The sequence below is a fragment of the Schistocerca serialis genome, chromosome 1 (genome assembly GCF_023864345.2).
Source record: "Schistocerca serialis cubense isolate TAMUIC-IGC-003099 chromosome 1, iqSchSeri2.2, whole genome shotgun sequence".
Taxonomy (NCBI): Eukaryota; Metazoa; Arthropoda; class Insecta; order Orthoptera; family Acrididae; genus Schistocerca; species Schistocerca serialis.
Genome location: NC_064638.1, coordinates 815,880,328 through 815,904,304, shown reverse-complemented (window position 1 = coordinate 815,904,304; position 23,977 = coordinate 815,880,328). Strand labels below are relative to the sequence as shown.

Sequence of the window (23,977 nt, the reverse complement as noted above, 5' to 3'; positions counted from 1 at the left end):
ACACTGTGTTTATTAATTTTATAATGCTTTACGTGTTTCGCCCTTTCGTTCAAAAATCTGTAACACAATCTTAGATAAAAAGAAAATGAATGTGTCAAACATGGATACGAAGGATATGATCTACATTATTTGACGAATTTGAGTGCTTTACAAAATGCCCGCAATATCTCACAAGCCATTTGTGCATTCTGCTGAACCTTCTTGAACATGTCTTCATCGGTTTATACACAAAGAACCCTATTGGAGAAGAAAGAAGCATATTAAATATGCATGTATTTAGGCACTGCGTGGAAAAATCGTATTCCAAACTTTATTCATCCCGAAAATCTTACTGTAAGACGACTAAAAGGTATCCAAGCAGATCAAACAGGTAGTGGAACTGAGTCACAGAATTTATTATTACTGTGGTTAATGATATCAGCAGGATAGGCACCATTCATACTATTAAAATCCAAATGAATAAATACAAAGATCTCAAGAAACACTTCCGCCTTGTGTTTGTTGATCTCAAAAAGCCAAGACAATGTCAAGAAAGCTTCAGTGGCAGGATCGCAAATCAGTGTCTCCCAGACTTGTCCAGGTCGCTATGGAAACGTAAAGACACAAGTTGTATGCCGTACAGGCATCAGCGAAAAATTAGAGGTGAAAGTCGGGGGGAGGGGGGGTTCCATCGAAGTTCATAGGCTATGCGAAAATGCCATTTAAAGTCAAAGGAAATAAATGTAAACGGGCGAGAAGCCCAGCTCTAATGTACACTTCTGAATGTTGGGCCATGTGCATATCAGATGAACAGAAGCTTCAAATTACAGAGACAAGGACGCTACGCTGTTCTGCCAGACTGATCCTAAGATACAGAGTAAGAAACAACCACATCGCCGGCCAGAGTGGCCGAGCGGTTAAAGGCGCTTCAGTCTGGAACCGCACGACCGCTACGGTCGCAGGTTCGAATCCTGCCTCGGGCATGGATGTGTGTGATGTCCTTAGGTTAGTTAGGTTTAAGTAGTTCTAAGTTCTAGGGGACTTATGACCACAGCAGTTGAGTCCCATAGTGCTCAGAGCCATTTGAACCATTTGAAACAACCACATCTGAGGCTCATTTAAAGCAGGAAACGTGGCGGAAAACATCCAAGACAATCGCCTACGCTGGTAGGCGCATGTAATGCGCGGTGAATCTACGCATATTACATTCTTGACATAAAAAAAACGAAAAGAGGCTCCGGAAGACAGCGAATGTAGGAATGTGATTAGGACTCTAATGCCCGAGCTGAGAGAGACTGGACTCCACCCTGAAGTAACGCATTATTTCCAGTGTGATGTAAGAGCAAACACAATAAGAGCATCGACGCATACACAAAATCCTTTGTGGACCCACACAGAAAAGACCAAATATCCATTGGTGAAGTGGTGCATACTGAGATACATTTCGCCCAACCCCGCGCAGACAATTCTTGCGTTCGAAAAATTTCCTCACTGGAAAACGCCACTGCGGTTGAGGTGTCTTCTTGAAAAAACGAAACATTCATTGCCTTTCTGTAGTGGCAGAAAGGTCCATCTGAAGGTATGGATGTCCGGAAACAGTATCCACCTTGAAGGAACTTTTTCTGCGCAATAGCTTACAAATACAATAAAGGGACCTTCTGTCTTGTTCCACTGCAGCACTGGAGCGTTGCTTTCACTGGAAACCCAACTCAACGAAAAATTTTCAGTCACTTCCTACCTTTCATTACCTACTATTGAAATACTGTTACTTCACCAGTGTCTTGAAGCGTGCAGACACACCCCAGCGTTTCCCGCTACATGAGCTTCTCTTCTTTTTAAAAAAAAATAGTCACAAAAACTTGAACGCTCAGCGCAGCAAAATCACTCGGTTTGTTATAACAGTTCGCGTTCGTGATACAGTTTCAGTAGCGGGCTTACCGTGTGAAGTAAATCTGCGTTACTCCAATCTTACACGCTTTACTGAAGTTAAAGAACATCAGATGGAACTTGGAAGGCACCCTCGTTTTACCTGTCGGTGACAAGTCGCTGAAGTTGTGAAGCTACAGTTTTGTAATAATCTGTTACGGAGTTCATCATTTGACAGTCACATCTTCAGGTTTGCAAGAGCTACAAGTCGTCGGGTGGCCTAGAAGCCGCGTGAAAAGACTCGGAGCACGCCTCCATAACGTGGGGTATCAGAGATAACAGAATAGTGAATAGTTGTCTAATCTCATGGGATGAGTTGAGCCTACCGATCCCGGACATGGCCTTTACTATCGTGGTCGTCGTCGTCGTCGTCGTCGTTGTTGTTGTTGTTGTTGTTGTTGTTGTCGTTGTTGCGCATGACATCACACGTGCGCAACAGATCGAACAGAACAGTGACACTATTTAGTTTGATTCTATACTGTGTTTTGGGATGCAGCTCACGGTAACAAACTGTTGAAGGAAATAGTGCGCATATAGTATTAGGAACGGAAAGTTGGTTAAAACCGGAAGTGAACAGTAACGAAATCCTAGACACAGAATGGAATATATACCGCAAGGATAGGATAAACGCCAATGGTGGAGGAGTATTTATAGCAGTAAAGAATTCAATAATATCCAGTGAAGTTATTAGCGAATGCGAATGTGAAATAATCTGGGTTAAGTAAAGTATCAAAGGTGGGTCAGATATGATAGTCGGATGCTTCTATAGACCACCTGCATCAGCAACCGTAGTAGTTGAGCGCCTCAGAGAGAACCTGCAGAACGTCGTGAAGAAGTTTCGTGATCATACTATTGTAATAGGGGGAGACTTCAATCTACCAGGTATAGAATGGGATAGTCACACAATCAGAACTGGAGCCAGGGACAGAGACTCTTGTGACATTATCCTGACTGCCTTGTCCGAGAATTACTTCGAGCAGATAGTTAGAGAACCAACTCGTGAAGCTAACGTTTTAGACCTCATAGCAACAAATAGACCGGAACTTTTCGACTCCGTGAATGTAGAAGAGGGTATCAGTGATCATAAGTCAGTGGTTGCATCAATGACTACAAGTGTAATAAGAAATGCCAAGAAAGGAAGGAAAATATATTTGCTTAACAAGAGTGATAGGGCACAAATCGCAGAATATCTGAGTGACCACCATCAAACGTTCATTTCTGAGAAAGAGGATGTGGAACAAAAATGGAAAAAATTCAGAAACATCGTCCAGTACGCCTTAGATAAGTTCGTACCGACTAATGTCCAAAGCGAGGGGAAAGATCCACCGTGGTATAACAATCATGTACGAAAGGTACTACGGAAACAAAGAAAGCTTCATCATAGGTTTAAGAGTAGTCGAATCATAGCTGATAAGGAAAAGCTGAACGAAGCGAAAAAGAGCGTAAAGAGAGCAATGAGAGAAGCATTCAACGAATTCGAACATAAAACATTGGCAAACAATCTAAACAAGAACCCTAAAAAGTTTTGGTCATATGTAAAATCGGTAAGCGGATCTAAATCCCCTATTCAGTCACTCGTTGACCACGATGGCACCGAAACAGAGGACGACCGAAGAAAGGCAGAAATACTGAATTCAGTGTTCCGAAACTGTTTCACTGCGGAAAATCGTAACACGGTCCCTGACTTCAGCCGTCGCACGGACGCCAAAATGGAAAATATTGAAATAAACGATATCGGAATTGAAAAACAACTGCTATCACTTAGTAGCGGAAAAGCATCCGGACCAGACGAGATACCCTTAAGATTCTACAGTGATTATGCTAAAGAACTTGCCCCCTTTCTATCAGCAATGTATCGTAGATCGCCGGAAGAACGTAAAGTACCTAGCGACTGGAAGAAAGCGCAGGTCGTTCCCATTTTCAAGAAGGATCATAAATCAGATGCGAATAATTATAGGCCTATTTCGCTTACGTCAATCTGTTGTAGAATAATGGAACATGTTTTGTGTTCCTGTATTATGACGTTCTTAGATAATACAAATCTCCTTCATCATAACCAACACGGATTCCGCAAACAGAGATCATGTGAAACTCAGCTCGCCCTATTTGCCCAAGAAATTCACAGTGCCGTAGACACTGGCGAGCAGATTGATGCCGTATTCCTGGACTTCAGGAAGGCATTTGATACGGTTCCGCACCTACGTTTAGTGAAAAAAATACGAGCTTACGGAATATCGGACCAGGTTTGTGATTGGATTCAGGATTTCCTAGAAGAAAGAACACAACATGTCATTCTTAACGGTTCAAAATCTGCAGATGTAGAGGTAATTTCGGGAGTACCGCAGGGAAGCGTGATAGGACCTTTATTGTTTACAATATACATAAATGACTTAGTTGACAACATCGGTAGCTCCGTGAGGCTATTTGCAGATGACACGGTTGTCTACAAGAAAGTAGCAACATCAGAAGACTCGTACGTACTCCAGGAGGACCTGCAGAGGATTAATGCATGGTGCGACAGCTGGCAGCTTTCCCTAAACGTACATAAATGTAATATAATGCGCATACATAGGGGCAGAAATCCATTCCAGTACGATTATGCCATAGGTGGTAAATCATTGGAAGCGGTAACGACCGTAAAATACTTAGGAGTTACTATCCGGAGCGATCTGAAGTGGAATGATCACATAAAACAAATAGTGGGAAAAGCAGGCGCCAGGTTGAGATTCATAGGAAGAATTCTAAGAAAATGTGACTCATCGACGAAAGAAGTAGCTTACAAAACGCTTGTTCGTCCGATTCTTGAGTATTGCTCATCAGTATGGGACCCTTACCAGGTTGGATTAATAGAAGAGATAGACATGATCCAGCGAAAAGCAGCGCGATTCGTCATGGGGACATTTAGTCAGCGCGAGAGCGTTACGGAGATGCTGAACAAGCTCCAGTGGCGGACACTTCAAGAAAGGCGTTACGCAATACGGAGAGGTTTATTATCGAAATTACGAGAGAGCACATTCCGGGAAGAGATGGGCAACATATTACTACCGCCCACATATATCTCGCGTAATGATCACAACGAAAAGATCCGAGAAATTAGAGCAAATACGGAGACTTACAAGCAGTCGTTCTTCCCACGCACAATTCGTGAATGGAACAGGGAAGGGGGGGATCAGATAGTGGTACAATAAGTACCCTCCGCCACACACCGTAAGGTGGCTCGCGGAGTATAGATGTAGATTTGTAGTGTATCCCGACGGCTAGGTAAGGTTAAAAGTTTACAGTATGGCTGCCAGTTGGTGAAGCCAACACATATCACGAGAATAACTATAATTCTTGTTATGACACTGTTTTACGCATGCTGGAATCGATGAGGGGTTTCGTCCACCATTTTGATGGTGCCATGTGATCACAGCAGATGGATGGTATCAGCAGGTTGTATATTTCCTTTCGAAGTTGTCTTCACTGTTGGTCAGCTTGAAGGGAAGCACCAGCTGCTTGCAGACATTCTATATATGTTCATAGTATGCGATAAATACCACTATCTAAAAACAAGAAAAGGTGCTGAGAACCACAAGCGCCCAGAGAACAGAAGACAAGTTTTGAGAGAAATGAATGTTTCTGGAGATGAAATTTATAGTCGAACCTCCAGTGTCATAGATCTGAATTGTTTGTTAACAGAGTCTCAACATCCTATAATTCCTATGAAAAAATAATCTACCCAATTTGTTACAGAATAGTAAAATTTAAGATTTTATTTAATCTTAATGTTAAGTCATAAAATATCCATTTATGGGCTAGTGACACTATCTTCTGACTGTTGTAAAATTCGCAATTAGCGAGAAACTGGAATCATAACTTTAAGAACAGATACTAAATTCTCTCTCTCTCTCTCTCTCTCTCTCTCTCTCTCTCTCTCTCTCTCTCTCTCTCTCATATGATCCATTCCAACACTTCGTGGTCCTCGTTATCAGCATTTCCATTAAGCACATTCTGTGGCTGGAGGTTCAGATAAAACTGCTTATATACCTCCGATTATGAAGTAATACTAATATGTATACCGACTACCCAAAACATTATGACCTCTGTCCCCGCAACGTTCGATGCTGCCTGGTGGCACTGCGGGCACACGACGGAGCAAACACGGACGGGGGATCATCCTAGGAATGGGGAAATCCATTGAGATAAGCAAAGAGCAGATTACCTGCGTTTGCACGGATCCCGTGGCGGTAATCGAAGACCTGCTGACAGCTGCGAATCACCTGCATCCCTTCACGCTTGATGTCTTCGCCGACGGCGATGTTATCCTTCGGCAGTATAATTGCCCTTGTCTTGGAGCCAGAACGCGGTACAGTGGTTTGAGGAGCATTATAGGCAGTGATGTTTCGGCGACCATATTCGCCTGATGTAAATCGTATGGAACCCATCTTGGTCGCTATCGGGCCCCATTACAGCGTACTCAAATCAGCGGCTCGTTATTTACGCGAATTACATGACGTCTGAGTATACATTTAATGCCACATACACCACAAACCTACCAACAAACTGTCGGACCCCTGATACGTAGAATCGGTCGTGATTGTCCGCGTTCGGTACGAAATACAAGCCGTGTAGCAGGCAGTCATAATATTTTGGCCCATCAGTGTACGAGAAGAACGCACTAAATTACGTTGTCAACCCTAGATAACAATCGGGCAGCGTAGAGCAATATTATTATGCTTCGTGCTTTGGGCCGATAGGGAATAGACAAAACTCGTTCACCATAAGATCAATAGACGTCAGAAGCAAGCTTGCATACATGACAGAATTCCAAAATCGATGACGGTGTGCTTTAGGCTCTTGTGGTTCTCAGCACGTCAAGTGCGCTGCTCAGTGTTCAAAAAAATCACAGATTGGTTTTATCTTAGAGTAATTCATAGCTTCTTGAAGGGGTCCGTTGCCGAATGTATAGGTCATTGCATTCATTTGCATGCCGGGGACCACCTCAACAACTCCATCCTTGTGCGTGTATCCAGGATATCTAGGACCAGTTACACGACAAATGAAATGATAAAATGATCGTATGGCATTGTTGGCCGGGAGGCCCCATTCGGGGGAGTTCGGCCGCCGTATTGCAAGTCCTTTTTAGTTGACGCCACTTCGGCGACTTGCGAGTCAATGATGATGGTGATGGACACACAACACCCAGTCTCCTGCGGAGAATCGAACCCGGGCCCCCTGCGTAGTAGGCGGTAACGCTACCGCTACGCTACGGGGGCGGATAGTTACACAATTGTGAACTAACTTGCCTCAGGAGAGGATACAACGGTTCTATGACACCGTTCTCAGTCGAATCCGTACATGCATACAGGCCAGAGGGGTGCAACGCCATATTGATAAGTAGGCTCATACTGCCAAGTTCTTTGTAAATTTGGCTAGATATCATAATGCGTGATATATCACAAACCCTCTCAAACCGGTGAAAATAAGTTTCCCCTGTCCTCCTGGTCACTTGAAATTTTGCCATTTATTGTAATGGTTCAGTCAGAATAATGTACATTGTAGACTCATCTCACATTACTGTTCCCTTATCATTACAGAATTTCGTTATATGTAATACAGTGTTTTATGTTTTATAGTGAAGTCCGACAAATGAACTGCTTCTCAAATGCGCGAGGACAGTAAAATAAAATAGAAACGGCGAGTGACAGGAGTGGTGTTTGGCTGTGTCGCAGGTTAGATTCGCGCCCTGATGGCCGTTCCGAGGCGGTGCCGGCGGCCGCGCAGCCCAGTGCTGGCAGCTCCGCAGCCGCGGACGCTGCCGCTGCCATGAGCGCCATGGTGGCGCACCTCGTCGACACCAGCAACAACAACAACAGTAGCAGCCTCTGCGGCAGCGGCGGCGACCACGCCGGCAACAACAACGGCGGCGAGCCCGGCTTTCAACTCGACACCGCGGACCCCTCACCCGGCGACCTGGCGCTCCTCGCCAAACTGGAAGAGGCCAACAGGTGCGCTCATTCCCACAGTCCCAACACTGGTCTGATGCAGCTCTCCACGCAAGCCTTTGAATAACTACGACAATCTACATCCATTTGAAACTGCCTCCTGTTCTCGAGCTTAGGTATCTCCCTGCAATTCCTATCCTCTATAGCAGTGGTTCCCAACAGGTGATCCGCGGACCCCCAGCGGTCCGCGAGCTATGCCTGAGGGGTCCGCAAGATGCTATTAGAATAAAAAATTTATACTAAATATATTTCGTATGATAACAGATATTTTGTTTTGGCCGCTTCCTGCATGAGCCAACTGACACTAGCACACTCTAGCGCAAAACTAGAGATCGACAGAGGTAAATAGTTCTGTATTATGCCGTTAGACTGCGAGCGCTGCCTCTTTGCAGCTGACAACTGACAATCACTTTACACAGCAACTCGGATTTCAGACGATAATCAGCCATTGTTAATTTATTGCCAGTGCAGACCGTGTTGTTTACATATTCAATATTTTGTATTAAAACAATGATGGCTAAATTGAAAAAGTTTTAAGCTCAATATTTTTTTCAACAATGAATATGTCAATGTTTTTTCTAAGTACCAAAAATAGAAAACGTATAAAAAGACAATTTGGCATTCCTTTATGCCTCAGGTCGTGATCCTTTCTTTCAGTCAAGTTGTGCCATAAATTTCTGTCTTACCCATTTCAGTTCAGTACCTTCTCATTAGTTTCAGACATACCCATCTAATCTTAAGCATTTCAAAAGCTTCTGTTCTCTTCTTGTCTGAAATGCTACGTCCACGTGTCACTTCCATGCAGGTTACTCCTACGCCCGAGACAGTTACCTTCAGAAAAACTTCCACGCACTTAGATATTAAATGTGTGATATCACAAACCGATACAACCCCATAGGCGTCATCAAATTGGCAAAGGAATTTCAAGTTTCTGTCAGACTCCGATATATCAGTCGTGTGAGACCCAGCCAGCCCACCAGTGGCTCTGGACTACTAGCGTCCTCTACCGCCGCCCTTAGGACGGCGAACGGCAACCACACACCCTTTCGCGCTTGGAGCCGCTTCGCTACGCAGGCGACACCATCGTTCGTGCTTTAGTTCAGAGCTCATCCTTGTTGCTATTGTATTCTTTAGCTAGTCTCTCTCTCTCTCTCTCTCTCTCTCTCTCTCTCTCTCTCTCTCCCTCCCTCCCTCCCTCCCTCTCTCCCTCTCCATTGTTTGTATTGGGTCTTCATACACTTATATTTCTCCAAGTTAGGTAAGGCTCTTGATTACTGTATTTGCTTGCTCGCTAGTCATTCCCCTTCCTGTCCAGTTTTCCTTACGAAGACAGTTGTTGCACCATTCTGTAGCCTACCTCTCCTTACCGTTGTGTACGAAGTCATGCACAACTAGGTGTTAACAAATCTCTCTTTTACAGAAATGATTTTCTTGTTACAGCCAATCCGTAATTTAAATCCTTTCTATTTCCGCCACCGTCATTTAATTTGCTGCAAAAATCTAATATTTTTAAAGTCCTATTTCGTAGTCTATTTCCTTCAGTGTCGCCTGATTTGGTCTGACTACGTTCCATTACTTTTGTTCTACTGGTGTAGTTGTCCCTTTCCTAATTTATTTTCAAAACGTTGTCCATTCCACTGAATTGATCTTCCACGATCGTTATCGTCTCTGAAACAATTACAATGTCATCAGCAAACCGCCGGCCACTGTGGCCGTGGCCATGTTGCTGTGGCCCATAGCAACATGTAAAACAAAAACGCTATGAACTTATGCTCCAACCTAATACATTGAAGGTAAACTTGCGTTCTCTGTACCAATCACTGATCCTATGCAGCTTACTCGGCATTTCGCCGGCCGCTGTGGCCGAGCGGTTCTAGGCGCTTCAGTGCGGAACCGCGCTGCTGCTACGGTCGCAGGTTCGAATCCTGCCTCGGGCATAATTGTGTGATGTCCTTAGGTTAGTTAGGTTTAAGTAGTTCTAAGTCTGGGGGACTGATGACCTCAGATGTCAAGTCCCATAGTGCTTGCAAGGGAACCTCCCCATCGCACCTCCCTCAGATTTAGGCCTTGATAAACTGAACACAGATCAATTGAGAAAACAGGAAGAACTTGTGTGGAACTGTGAAAAAATAAGCAAAATATACAAACTGAGTAGTCCATGGGCGACATAGGCAACATCATGGACATTGTGAGCTCAGGAGCGCCGTGGTCCCGTGGTAGCGTGAGCAGCTGCAGAACGAGAGGTCCTTGGTTCAAGTCTTCCCTAGAGTGAAAATTTTACGTTCTTTATTTTTGCATAGTTATTATCTGTCCGTTCGTTCACTGATGTCTCTGTTCACTGTAATAAGTTTAGTGTCTGTGTTTTGCGACGGCATCGCAAAACCGTGCGATTAGTAGACGAAAGGACGTGCCTCTCCAATGGGAACCGAAAACATTTGATCGCAAGGTCATAGGGCAACCGATTCCTCCACAGGAAAACACATCTGATATATTCTATACGACACTGGTGACGACATGTGCGTCACATGACAGGAATATGTTGTCGACCCACCTAACTTGTACACTTGGTAAATGGGTAAAAAGATTCTTCTACCTTGCCCGATTTAGGTTTTCTTGTGGATGTGATAATCACTCCCAAAAAAGTGATGAAAACATAAGAGTTTGTCACATAAACTGAAAATAAAAAATTAAACTTTTCACTCGATGGAAGATTTGAACCAATGACCTTTCGTTCCGCAGCTACTCACGTTACCACGAGACCACGGCGCTCCTGCGGTTCCAGTGTCCTTGATGTTGCCTATCTTCCCATGAACTACTCAGTTTGTATACTTTGCTTATTTTTTCACAGTTCCACATAACTTCTTCCTGTTTTCTCAATTGATCTGTGTTCAGTTTTTCAAGGCCTATCCACTGTGCCAACTTATAACTAAATCTGAGGGGGGTGCGATGGGGAGGTTCCCTTGTTAGAGCCATTTGAACCATCAGCAAACCTCCACCTTCTTTTTTATTCTCACTGAACTTTAATTCTCTTGGTTTCCATGGCCTTTCTGCTGTGATAACAGTGTTTCCCGTCACATCACCGAAGTTAAGCGCTGTCAGACTTGGCTAGCACTTGGATAAGTGACCGCCGAGGCTGCCGAGTGTTGTTGGCAAGCATGGTGTGTTCAGCGCTTGTGAGGCCAATTCAGGTAGTGGCTCCGGTCGCGAAAGCTGACAACTGCCGGGAGAACGGTATGCTGACGACATCCCCTTCCATATCCGCATCCAATGACTCCCATCGGCCATGGATTGTATCCTTTCGCCAGACTCTCTCTCTCTCCCCCTCTCCCCCTCCCTCCATTATTTGTATCGAGTCTTCATACACTTGCATTTCTCCGAGGAAGGCCCAACGGTCGACACCGTTGGGCCTTCCGAAGCCTGAGTTTATTTTGGAGTTATCTTTACTGCTTGCTCAATGTGTATATTGAATAACATTGGAGATAAGCTACAACCTTTGCCCACTCCCTTTTCAACTACTAATTCCTTTTACTGTTGTTGTACTCTTATAATTAGAATCTCTGGATTCTGTACAAGTTTCAATTAACCTTTCGCGCCCTGTATTATATTCTTGCTACCTTCGTAGTTTCCGAGAATGTGGTTCAGTAACACTGTCAAAAGTTTTCTCGAAAACTACCCATGCTGTAGGCGTGGTTTTGCCTCTCATCAACCTATCTTCTAAGATAAATTACAGGGTCAGTATGGTATTACGTGCTCTTAAATTCCTCCGGAATCCTAACTGAATTTCCTTGAGGATGGCCTCGACCAGCTATTCCCATTATTCTGTAAATAACTTCCGTCATTTTTAACAAGTTTGGCAGATAGTTATCCACTACCTTCTTCGTTTGTTCATATCAGTAGCTTTCATTTCGTTATTCCCTACCAATAACACAATTATTAATAAAATTTTCTAGTATTCAGCACCTGTAGTTTTTCAAAAAAATGGTTCAAATGGCTCTGAGCACTATGGGACTCAACTGCTGAGGTCATTAGTCCCCTAGAACTTAGAACTAGTTAAACCTAACTAACCTAAGGACATCACAAACATCCATGCCCGAGGCAGGATTCGAACCTGCGACCGTAGCGGTCTTGCGGTTCCAGACTGCAGCGCCTTTAACCGCACGGCCACTTCGGCCGGCTGTGGTCTTTCACTCATTGTGATTAAACCAAAAATATTTCTAATGGTGATGATGTAATGTTGCTTGTTCGTAAATTGTTTCAAAACAAACTTGAACAAACAGTATCGCAGGTCGCCGACAGTGATTCGTTGTTGGGATACTGGGGAAATGCAGTCAGTCGACAAAGAATACTGCGTACTAAACACTCGTGCTACCCATCCTGGAATGTTGCTCAAGTGTGTGGAACTTACACTAAATAGGACTAACGGATATTAAACGTATGCAGAGAAGGGCAGCACGAATGGACGCAGGTCTGTTCGACACGTGGGAGAGGGTCACAAAGATGCTGAGAGAATTGAGCTGGCAGACACTTGAAGATGAACGCAAACTATTCCGTGAAAACCTACTTAAAGCTTTAAAAACCAACTTTAAGTGATGAACATAGCAGTATACTACACTCTTCCTATGTATCGCTCCCATGCGGATCGCGAAGACAAGATTAGAATAATTATAGCACGCACAGAGGCGTTCAAACAATTATTCTTTACGATTCATAGGTGAATGGAGCGGGAGTAAACCACAACTGGCAAGTGCAGCTTTTAGGAAAAATGAAGCATCGGTACGAGACTCCTTCCAAACCTCCACAAACTTTGAAAATTATGGCACATCCATTTCAATGAAACACATTGCAATTATTTAAAAACATCGTATAAATAAAACTATTGCATACTCCAGCTAGATCACTGGATTCGACGTTAATTTTATTAACATCTGTTGAGTAAAAAAAAAAAATGTGTTAACTGCGATTCCTAACGTTTCGTCCAATACTACGTTGGACGGAACGTTAGGAATAGAAGTACTCCATTGACCACGGCCATTTAACCCGGAAGAATTATCAACAACAGTACCATCCGGTCGTGAAAGCCTTCATTGTATGTTAACTGCAAGTTGACCAACCAGCTTCCTACTTCTGAAATAGTAGAAGCCGGAATGCTTGGGTCAACAGTAATTAATTTTTGGCTGCTGCCGCCGTTACCTGTGATAGTATTAAGAGAGGTAGCCATTGTTGTCTGCTGTGTTGGATGCACTCAGTTTCTCACTGTTTCCTGTTCTTATGTTAAGTGTATGTGATTGTTGCAGTTATTGTTTTATTTAAACGTGCAAATACATAAAACGATTCCAGTTTCCATTCCGAACGTTTACGGGGTTTGTGCCTCCGGAAGTATGAAGCACTGATTAATGTGTCTCTGTACTGCGGGCGCGAGGCGTGGCGTATCTCCTCATGCCCCCCCCCCCCCCCCCCCCCACACACACACACACCCACCCAACCTTCTCACACAGACTTGCTTTCTCGGCTGCTCGCCATCTCTTATCGCACTTAACGAACTGCTAACAGACTACACGGTGGCCTGGACTCAGGTACAACAGACAGCGCATCTCTCCATGTAGAGACAACACAGCTGCTTAGACAGTGATGATGTTGCCTACCATTTTCCTCGTTTCAGTTAGAGCCGTTATACTTCCTAGAATGAAGTGCATTTGAAACTTCATTTTGTGTGCTGCTAGTTACAACACTCTCGGATTTCCACCTACACCCATTCTGGATTAAGATTCTTTCAGAAATTCCGCAGCTGCCCCACGAAATATATAATTTGAAACCAAAGAAGCTACCTTTATTCTATACTGTAAATTTAGCTCCGCGTGCACACTGTCTCTGGAAACCCATTAAACACTAAATCATACAAATATCAATGCTAATAATGGTTTAAAATCATTTACGGCAATAAAAGTGCATATGCTTATCCGGTGTCGGTTGCTGTGGCGTTGCGTAGGCATACCTATCTTAGGAGTAACCGCGTGATGAACGATGGGACCTGAACACGATGAATCGTGAGTCCTTTGTCGGTAGAAAATCAGAATGTTTGTTCGTAATTTTCTATGGTTCGTAAATTTAGCTATTTTGTTCTAGTAGGTTAAAATTTATCACATCTTCGGAATTTTCAGTAAAGTTTGAATTAAGACATACAAGTGGTTATTGGAACGACAAGCGTACCGTACATCTTGGGCTGCATTGCACATCGATCTGTCACGGCGGTTATATTTTCGTGTTAAAGTTTATTGGCTTCGCCAACTCACAATCAAATTGCCACATTCCAACCAAACCTAGCTCCTGGCATCGCTACAGGTTAGTCTGTCATCATATGTAGTTTCTTCCTATCACCAAATGAATACGTAAATCAGTAACTAACCTTAAAATTCATAACAACGCGATCGGTAAAAGCTTTACTGGCGCTCGCCACAGCGAAAACAATTTTATCAATTTGTATCTTCTGCCAAAATACATATTAGGATCAGCGATTCTAATTGGCTACCGCATACCATTATTGGATTGGCTACGACCAACGTCAACAAATTGCCAACTTCAGCACATGACGCAAGAGCTACCGAATTAACAGCCTTCGGACATAAACTATTCAGCATCTTCTCAGTGTGCAATCGGTTTACAATGTTTGTCGAAGAGTATTTCATGCTACGTTTCATACTAATGTCAATAATGCTTCGTATAAACCGTTTCCATGTTCTGCATATTGTGGATCTCATTATGGATCCATGGAACAAAACGTACATCTAAACCAAAAGGAGCCACGTATTTTGGTGTTTATGATCATGATCACAGACAATAATTTATTCACATTTGGTTTATATGATAGCTTTTGCCTCACTGGAAACTGAAAATGCCTTTGAAACACTCTTTCTATCCATGCATTTCTTGAGTTGCCAAGGAGGGTGCCCCTATGGGTAAGGTGGTAGACTAGAGCAATCCTTCGACCCCGATACGTAATTTATGTAAGTCATTTCCAGTGAATCCCAACCTGACAAATTGGAAAGCAAGCCCACGCAACAGGGACAGGCAGTGTGTTTCAGGGATCCTGCAATGTACCATGTTAATGTGACCACCTTTTTCCAGTCTGTGTGCACTCTTTTTGATAGCCATGTATTTCACTCTTTTATGACAAATATTCCCATACTGCTAACATTTGCACCCATCTGTCATCATAAAAGGTTTTAAAACTGAAGACTGATTTACTGCCTTGTTTTACATCACTTACCCTTTGCATAGACAGTTAAAGATTAAAGGCAAATGCCACAGTTCTATATGAAAGAACAATCTTTTCGCCATAAATGCTAGGCCTACATCATTGCATTATTGGAATCATAATGAGACCCTGAAAGGCAGAAAAGACAGTTAAAATTTCATTTCATGTTTGTAATCAGCAGTTAATCATTGCATCTGGCATTACTTACCAGATATTTAATTAGAGTATTTAGGTGGCATTATTTTCCTCGAACGAGAGTGCCTGTGTACTTTGCTACTGATATTTTTTCCTCGACTGGTTGATTGAAAATTTTGTCTGTTCGTGGAATTTTTGAAAATGCTTTTCTAACACTTTCTGCCTTTCAAGGGAAATTCCTCTCGCTTCCTCCATCAGCTCTTACATATTGTTGTACTTAAACATTCTTTTAAGTATTACAGGAGATTACTTGTTTTATTTTGCTGTAAGTTTTGTCATTATGATAACAGACTATTTCAGTGTTCTTTTCAAATATTGTTGGCTTTCTTCCTCATTTATTCTTGTCACTGACAATTATTTCGTTTGACTTTGAGAATTCAAAGCTTCTCTTGTTGTTTATGTTGTAGGGCTAATCTTCATTTATTGTACATATTGCACATAGCCTCTTTTCCCAGAAGTTTCACCTGAAGTAACCATGTGCTGTGAAAGCCTACATCATATAAGTTGTATATGTTGAACTTCATACTGATAAATGTTTGAGGTTTTCTTCATATTTAGATTTTCAGCTGCAATAAAAAAGTCACAGCACACACAATTTGCTACTATGAAAGCTAAGAAGCCTCAAGTACTTGGTTTTTAGTTTGATATTTCCTATAATCATGTTAGAATAAGTGACAGCAGATTCATACATCATCATAGGCTTTCAGTGTTGGAAACGGTGTGATGACCTGGTCTTCTCTCACCATACTGCTCATTTACAATAAATCACATTTTTAAATATAAAAAAGTTCCACTGAAATTGGTCTCTCAAGTCACTTCTAGTTGAACTGCATCTATGTCCTTCCAGAGGCAATAAAACTTACATTGCAGTAGGTAGGCTACTTCTTTGTGCTTCAACCATGAATGTAGTGTACACGGGGAAAATGGTAAGTAAGTTGTCATGTTGCTATTCGTAACTACCACTCTCAAATAATTTTAGAGTAATATTTCTAATAGGAGATGTCTCATGCAGCAATTTATGTAATATATATGGGACCTAATACAGACTGAAGAGGTGTGTCTTTGCAATACATTCATTCTGTGATGTTAAATGTCAGTTCTTACAGTCTTTGTGCAGATTGCTTGTGGCTGTCCCTCACTCACAACAAAAAGAAAAAAAAAGTGGATTTTATACCTTGCTATTATTCAACTGTTACTGAAAGAAGGGATTGTTCAGTTACTTGAAGCTTTTTCACATGCAAACTTGGAATTATGTCTTGTATTGATTATCTAACTTAGTTTACGGTGTTGAGGTGTTCTCTTCAGTGTGTCGTAATTTTATCAGCAGTATAACATTGATATGATATCAATATCAGATACTGCAGCAAGCTCATAGCCAGATAAAGATTTGTGCCATTCGTACTATGGCTTTGAAGGAAGATTGTAACCATGTTCATAAATACCAATTTCTCTAGTCCATTCAGTTTTAAAATAACAGACTTCAGGTTTGTTGTTGAAAACTAATTTTGAATGCCTTTAGTGTGATATTTCACACACCTTTTAAACCGTACACTGAATTGGAGTTAATCTGTATTTTAACTGAACAGTTCGGAGTTATTTACACACTTGTGTTTGTGCACATGATTCTGAAGGTAGGCCTAGTTGCATTTTCATGTATGGCTAATGTGTCCTGCCATCCTATCCTCATAGACTACGCAACCCATCCTCATAAAGCATATTATGTACTATGTCTGTTGTGTTTTGAGCTATTGATTTATATTGTATTACCTTATGATTACTGTATCACTGTGAGGTGATCCTTAGGTGTTTGGATGATGATGATGATGATGATGATGATGATGATGATGATGATGATATCCAAATTCGTCAAATGTTTTCTTTTTTATATGGACGAACTGTGAGAGTGCTGTGAAAATTATCTATTATTTGTTAAATGCTTCAGTGACAGCATCGCACATGTTACAGTTAATTGACACCATTCCCCTGAGAAATTTGGCAAATAAGTGCTGTCATTTTTGTTTGTTCACATTATACACAAGTCCTCAAACCTGTGGGATCAAAATTGAACAGGCTTTTTAAATGGACATGAACAACTTACATTTCATTGCAGCAATATAAATACATAGCATTTGCAAAGAGTGATGACTACCAGTCTCATTGCATGTATTATAACATACTTCATTGACACTCGTGAGCTCTGGGTACAGAACCATTCTATCTCATTGGGTCTACACATTAATAGTAGAGCTGTAACTGGTGCTCAACCATTACTCACTACACTGTGTGCCATGAAATGTGCATTTCATAGGCCCGCTGAAGGGTGCTTATTGATGAATCTTATCCCCAGGATTCAGCATTGTGCCTCATCGTACTGTGTAAACAGTTTTTTGTTGAGAACAGCTGTAACAACCTAGTTTCTCTTATGTTTCTACATGTTGTGATAAATTTCTTCCTGGTAGGATGATACATACATTTGTTCATATTTCTGGACACTATATCCTGCTGTGCCACAGACATACCACAGGTGGTTGTATATTGTTTTTTAAGGTGGCTCCATCGATGTAGGTTCAACAGGCTACTATTTGTTAGTTCCACCTGATACACTGGCTAGTGACCATTGGTTCCTTATCTCAGAATAATCCATCTAGAATTTTCTACAGTCAGTTTAGTTTGGACCCTAAAGGCTATAGTTTTTATCAGTGTATTTTTACGTCTGTCTGGATATTTTTTATCTGCACATACGGAGTTTGTTGTTATCTTAATGTCTTCAAAATAACTCCATTGCATGACTTGTTTAGGTGTTTGAAATTATTTGGCAATCAGTATGGATAGTATAAGACACTAGCTAGGTGCAAACACCTAGCGTATCTATTATTCTTGCAGTGTTATGAATGTGTGTTTGTAACAACCGTATGTAATTTTATTGTAGCCAGTAATAATGAACTGCCAATTGACACAGTAAAATACAGTGATCATCCAGAGACATAAACAATGTTCAAAAATTAGGAATAGGTAACCACTCACTTGTTGACCATTGTTGTGCAGCACATAGGTATACTTAAGAGATAAGGTCACTGTGTGTTTTCTGCTCAATTTCCTGTTTCAGTACACTTCCATTAACACAAATACAAACGTAAGTAAGCAAATTCTTAACTCTTTAGTAAGTAAATGCACTCTTACTGTGAAAGCGTTACCTTCCAGTGAGTATTTGTGTCATTTCGTTGCTGACAGAAAAATGCACATTTATTTTCTGTTGACATATTAAAAACCTTCCTTATCTTTGAAGTCAATATAATGTGTTCTGTGAATAAAAAAATCATTCATAAGGTCCCATGCAACATTTCATTCTTTTCTCCTGACAATTTAATCAATGATTTTCTATCTCTCTTTTTTTATTGTTCCTTAGTTACACAGCTGTCTAAGAACCACAATAACCTTGCAACTATGATGACAGTTTTCTCGGTTTTTGTTTCTTCATTTTTTTGTTTATTTCTAGTTTTGTGTTCAGCTACATAGAAATGTTAATCATGTCCTGATAATAAAATAATGACAGAATGTCATAACCTATGGGGATGAAGGACATATTACGTAATATTAGAGACAAAGAACTAAGCTGAGAGGAAAATACAATGTAATTGCAGACGTATGGGTTATTCAGGAATAGATCGCGCAACAGTCCCTACCAGTTATTGTGTGCCAAAAGAATGACTAAAACTTATGAAACCATACAAGAACTGAATGTCAGTTTCTAGTAGAACATTATCATTTAAGATAATGACTTCGTGAGTAAACATGTATGCCATTAGAACCCTTAAAAACCAATGTAATACATGTAATGTAAGTTACACATCATCCCATGCTAAGACCATTGCGCAACAAAAGTAGTGCGTTTGTCAGGAAATAATGCCAATAATTTGACCAAAATATGGGTGATGCTGATTAGGAAGTCCAAATCTTGCACCTTGTAATTTCCATCTTTGACAACATGAAAGAACATCTTGGTGGAAAGAGAGATTTCAGCAGTGAAGACATTCACACAGCCTTTCTCAAATCACTCTGTTACCTAGGTGCGAATTTCTATCACTGAGGACTTGAGTTCAGAGAGATTTCAGACCATTATTTCAGAGAAACGTGTTTAAGTGGTGTTGCACGAGTGGGAATAAAAATATATTCATTAATGTGTAATAGTTTGTGCATGTCCTGTAAACTGACTCATTGCACATCATTTTGATAAAAGAATAATTCAAATGATCTATAGAACTCTTAACTAACTGAGACTTTGTGACCTTTTATATTTATCACTTTGAAGAGTAGTGCAGCATTAAATAAAATTTATGTAGCCTGCTGTACTAATACGTAACTTACTTTTCTAAGTTCCCATGTACCTAAGTGAAGCATCTTTTGAGAGATTAGCACTTGGGTTTGTGAAATACGATCACAATATGTTTGTTACGTTCAAATATACGATGTCGGTGCTTGAAATATGACCTCTTTTGGGCATCCATTGAACATGTAATTGCAGAGGGGAAAAAGAGGAAGGATATCTGATAAGTTGACATCACACACTTTCAATGTTTATTATATGCTATTGGTACCATTTGTTTTATTGAGAGCATGAATGTTCAGTGTTATCATCTCACAGATGCTGTGTTACAGAATGTTCCTGATATAAACATGTAGGCTTCCATGGCTTGTGTCAATCTCATTGAAATCCCTCTGGGTGTGCTGCTGCAGCATCTTATAAGGTACTTAAGAAGCTAAAATATTAAAATAACTGGCATTTCAGCTGCATTGCAGTGGCCTTGCTGAGAGCATAGACTAATTAGCTGGGTTGCAGGTGCAGCAGCTTTCCAGGTAATATCAGTTGTTTAGTATTTCAGCATTTAAAGTATGTTATAAGATAGTGCAGCAGTGCACCCAGAAGAATTTTAATACGGTCATGTTCCCATTATTGTGATATCAAACTGTATATTTGAAGTGTTGCAGTCGACAGATGATGAAAGTAGACTGAAAATGTTACTAAGCTTTTGGATAATGTCCTCTCCAGAGTTGACAAAATACGCATATACACACTGCCCATCTGTAAAGATCTTAATAAGATCTTTAGCTACTGGACAAGGAATTGTAAGTCACTACAGATGTGCTGCCTACAGGTTGACAAACTGTACAGGAGGGACTTTTTAGTCGAGGCACCCATTGGGGGCCCACTTGCAGTGATCCGAAAGTCCCCTTAGTGGTACGCTAGAGGTCTTATTAAAGCCCTCACAGGCTGGCAGTACTCTCCAAACCTAGTCAGCACACAGACCTCTTGTGCTGTATCCACTCACACACCTATTTCTCCTACCACTGTGACATTCCACTGCAAAGTTAACACACCCATCATTTTCCATTATCACCATAGACTGTAACAACTTAACCACATCATCTGCTGGGGCTCTGATCATATTTCATTGAGGTCTAAAATGAGGAATATCATTCTCAAAATCCTTCCTTCATCTTCCAAAGTGATGCACTAACCTGCTTGGTTTTCAGTATATCACAGTCCAGTTTTATGCTGCATCAGATCCCACCCCCTTTCCACGTGCCTCATATTCCAGTGCAAGATTTCTCACCTTATTTTACTATTGTTGATCCTACAGATGTTAATTATGTTTCTAGTCTTTTGCTTTTACTATTACAGATCTCATCTCCATCTGGCTAGAAGGAATTACTTATTCCATTACTGTCTTCCCACTGCATGCAACTGCCAGGTGGTCAGATTTTAGTCCTTATATGAGCCGTGTGGCAGCCCTCCTCTGCCCTCTGACCTACATACCAGTCTGACCATATACTTTTACCTCTCATTCAATTATTTCTCATTTCTGACATCAATATTGCTTTCATTGCCTTAATTTTACCACTAATACATATTATCTCAGTTGAAATTTCTGGCTGATGTCACTAACTCCGGATGGACTCTCTCATAAATGAGATATTTCCCACCTTGAACATCCTGTCCCGTCTCATACCAGGTGCATACTACCCAAGTAGGACCATCTATGGCAACAGTCATGACTTATATGGACTCTGCCGCAACCAACTGTCAATATGAATTAATGTAAACCACTAACCTGTGGCCATGAAAAAATCTGACCATCTAGTGGCAGAACACACCACTGAGGATGACTTGCTCGTCTATCACTATAGTCTACGTAATAATCTTGAGAGAATCAGTGACTGTTTTAAATGGTTAATATAATTCTCATATATTGGTCCTTCGCAGGTGCACAGTTTTTTAATTTTATGACATTTTTCCATCTCTCTGGATCATCTTCATATCGAAGTAGTTGCATCTGCATCCCATCTTGTCTACTAACAACCAAATATCAGAGTGCTGCATAGAGTAGACTGCTGTGCAGGATGGAATACTGCTTATATCTGAAGATGGTCTAGTGACATCGAAACATGTAATCCAATTAAAAAATGTAGCACTGAGATGGAACAATGAACGAGGATTATCTTGATGATGCTTGTCTTTGTCTGCTTCACAACCCTTGACATCTGGAACCCGCCCCCCTCGTCCCATGCAACTTCCGTCTCCAAAAGTTCGGCAACATTTTCAGTCTCATTTGTATATCCACCTACATTTACATGTCTGTCGACCATTCAGAATTCCTCAGTTATACAGTGAGTGATTACCTTTATTCTTTCTGTTATCTGGATTTACATGAATTTTCAGTATTGTATCAGCTGTTATATTTTGTACTAAAAGTTGACAAGTCTAAAATAAGATAGTAGTTTATAACCAACTGAATGAAATTTTGTTTTATGCGTACACATCCAAGGCAATACAATTAGCCTAAATGTTCATTCTGTCTTCTGAAATCCATTTATTTTTGACTTTGTTTTCACCACTGGTACAAATTGATAACCATAAAATGTATCATTCTTCATAATAATGGAAATTTTGTTGTGGTACTAAAGATCATATAAATTTTCCAGGCTTATTGAAGCCGATGCCAAATCCTTAAATTCTCTTTCTGGAAACAGCGGCCATTCCAGAAAGAGCTCGGACACATCCCAGATATCTTTGACATCAGGCAAGTCTAAGCATTATAGTCTCTATAGAGTTTTCTTTAGTTGTAGTCTGATCAGTGTACAAACTTTTGTATGCTTTTTTCGGGTTTTATTACTTAAATTTTCACAGTAATTTTCAGCAATGTATGAAGTATTCTGTTTATCAACAAAAATAAGACATTTTTTAATATAATGTAATTAGTTCAGTAAAAAATCAACTCATGAAGTGGCAGCAGGATAGCACACATATAAAAGTATGGAAATTTACAAGCTTTTGCAGCCAGTGGCTCCTTCTGGCAGAAGGGTTAAAGGAAAAGGAAGAGGAAAGAACTAAACCTCACTAGAGCATTTCATTCTCCCCTCTTCCTTCCCCTTCAACTCTTCTACCAGGAGGAGGCTAGCATATATATATTTTTCCTCTCTCTGCCGCTGTGTGAAAAGTATATTCTTTGTTTAACGTACTTCTGTGACTTCAAGTTTCTGCTGCTGTTGCTGTTGATAACAGTTGTTATTGTAGTTAGTCTATTTAATAGTCTCACGTAAACACTGGATTTAAAAACCTCTTTAAAGCAGTAATGTTGTTTCATGCAGGGACCAGTTCAAGTCAAGAAAGAAATGAAGATGGTGGTGAAGAAGATGTGTGGAGCTTATGGGGCCGCATTTCTAATGACTGGGAGAATTATTGGAAAAAAAGAAACCCATTTGTCAGAGTGAGTTTTCTGTTTTGCTGAAGACAAAGGTGGAATAAATTTTCTTATAATGATAAGATACTATACTCACACGACAACATCCGATATGACAAATGAACTTCTGTCCTAGGAGATTACAATTAATGCATTGAATAGTACATAATAACACACAGTTCTGCAGACTTTGTCTGTAAACTAACCTGTTAATCACATTAATAAAAGTGTGCTAATCTGTGTAAATATATGCATAAGACAGATTCATGTACTTCCCTTTTTATGTATGTATGCCTGAGATCTTAATTTATCTATGCCTGCAGGAACTTGTTCGTAAGGGTGTTCCACACCATTTTAGGGGTATCGTATGGCAGCTGCTATGTGGTGCCCATGATTCTCCTGTTAAGAAACAATATGCAGACTACATCAAGGCAACATCTGCATGTGAAAAGGTACCCCTGCTCTTCACAATTATTTTAACTTCCTCAATTTCTTTCCAGTTTGTGATATGAAAGTATTTTTCTAAAATTTTGCATAAAAGAATTGAAAGTAGATGTGAGCTTCTTGTGAAACAAGTCAGGACAACACTGTATATTCTTTTTATGCTGATACTGACTTGCTGATACTTTCCTCAATAGTAGCTCTAACAAGAGAGAGAGAGAGAGAGTGGGGGGAGAGGGGGGGGGGGGGGGGGGGGAGGGAGACACAAGAGGTTCTAGGTTGGGATGAAATTTTACATGAATGTCAGTAACTGACATAAAAGTATAGCTTTCAATTCAGTTCTTCGTAGTTCATGAGAAAATTTACATGAAAGTTCCTCTGTATCCCTGACTCTTGTTTCCAAGACTATAAACACTACACAAGCTGGTTGTTTCAGCAAATAGGGCAAGTGCCATATATTG

The 23,977-nt window shown here is 40.9% G+C and overlaps 1 protein-coding gene across 4 annotated transcripts in view; it reads left to right on the top strand.

The window, feature by feature from the left end:
• LOC126484273 (ecotropic viral integration site 5 ortholog) overlaps positions 1-23,977 on the top strand; it is a 373,708-nt gene that overhangs the window by 300,956 nt on the left and 48,775 nt on the right. For all 4 annotated transcript variants that reach the window (XM_050107715.1, XM_050107708.1, XM_050107699.1 and 1 more), the window contains exons 2-5: positions 7,617-7,892; positions 22,318-22,415; positions 22,984-23,102; positions 23,399-23,527. In XM_050107715.1, the coding sequence (XP_049963672.1) occupies positions 7,711-7,892; positions 22,318-22,415; positions 22,984-23,102; positions 23,399-23,527 (528 nt within the window). In that variant the 5' untranslated portion in view covers positions 7,617-7,710. The remainder of the gene's footprint in view (positions 1-7,616; positions 7,893-22,317; positions 22,416-22,983; positions 23,103-23,398; positions 23,528-23,977) is intronic.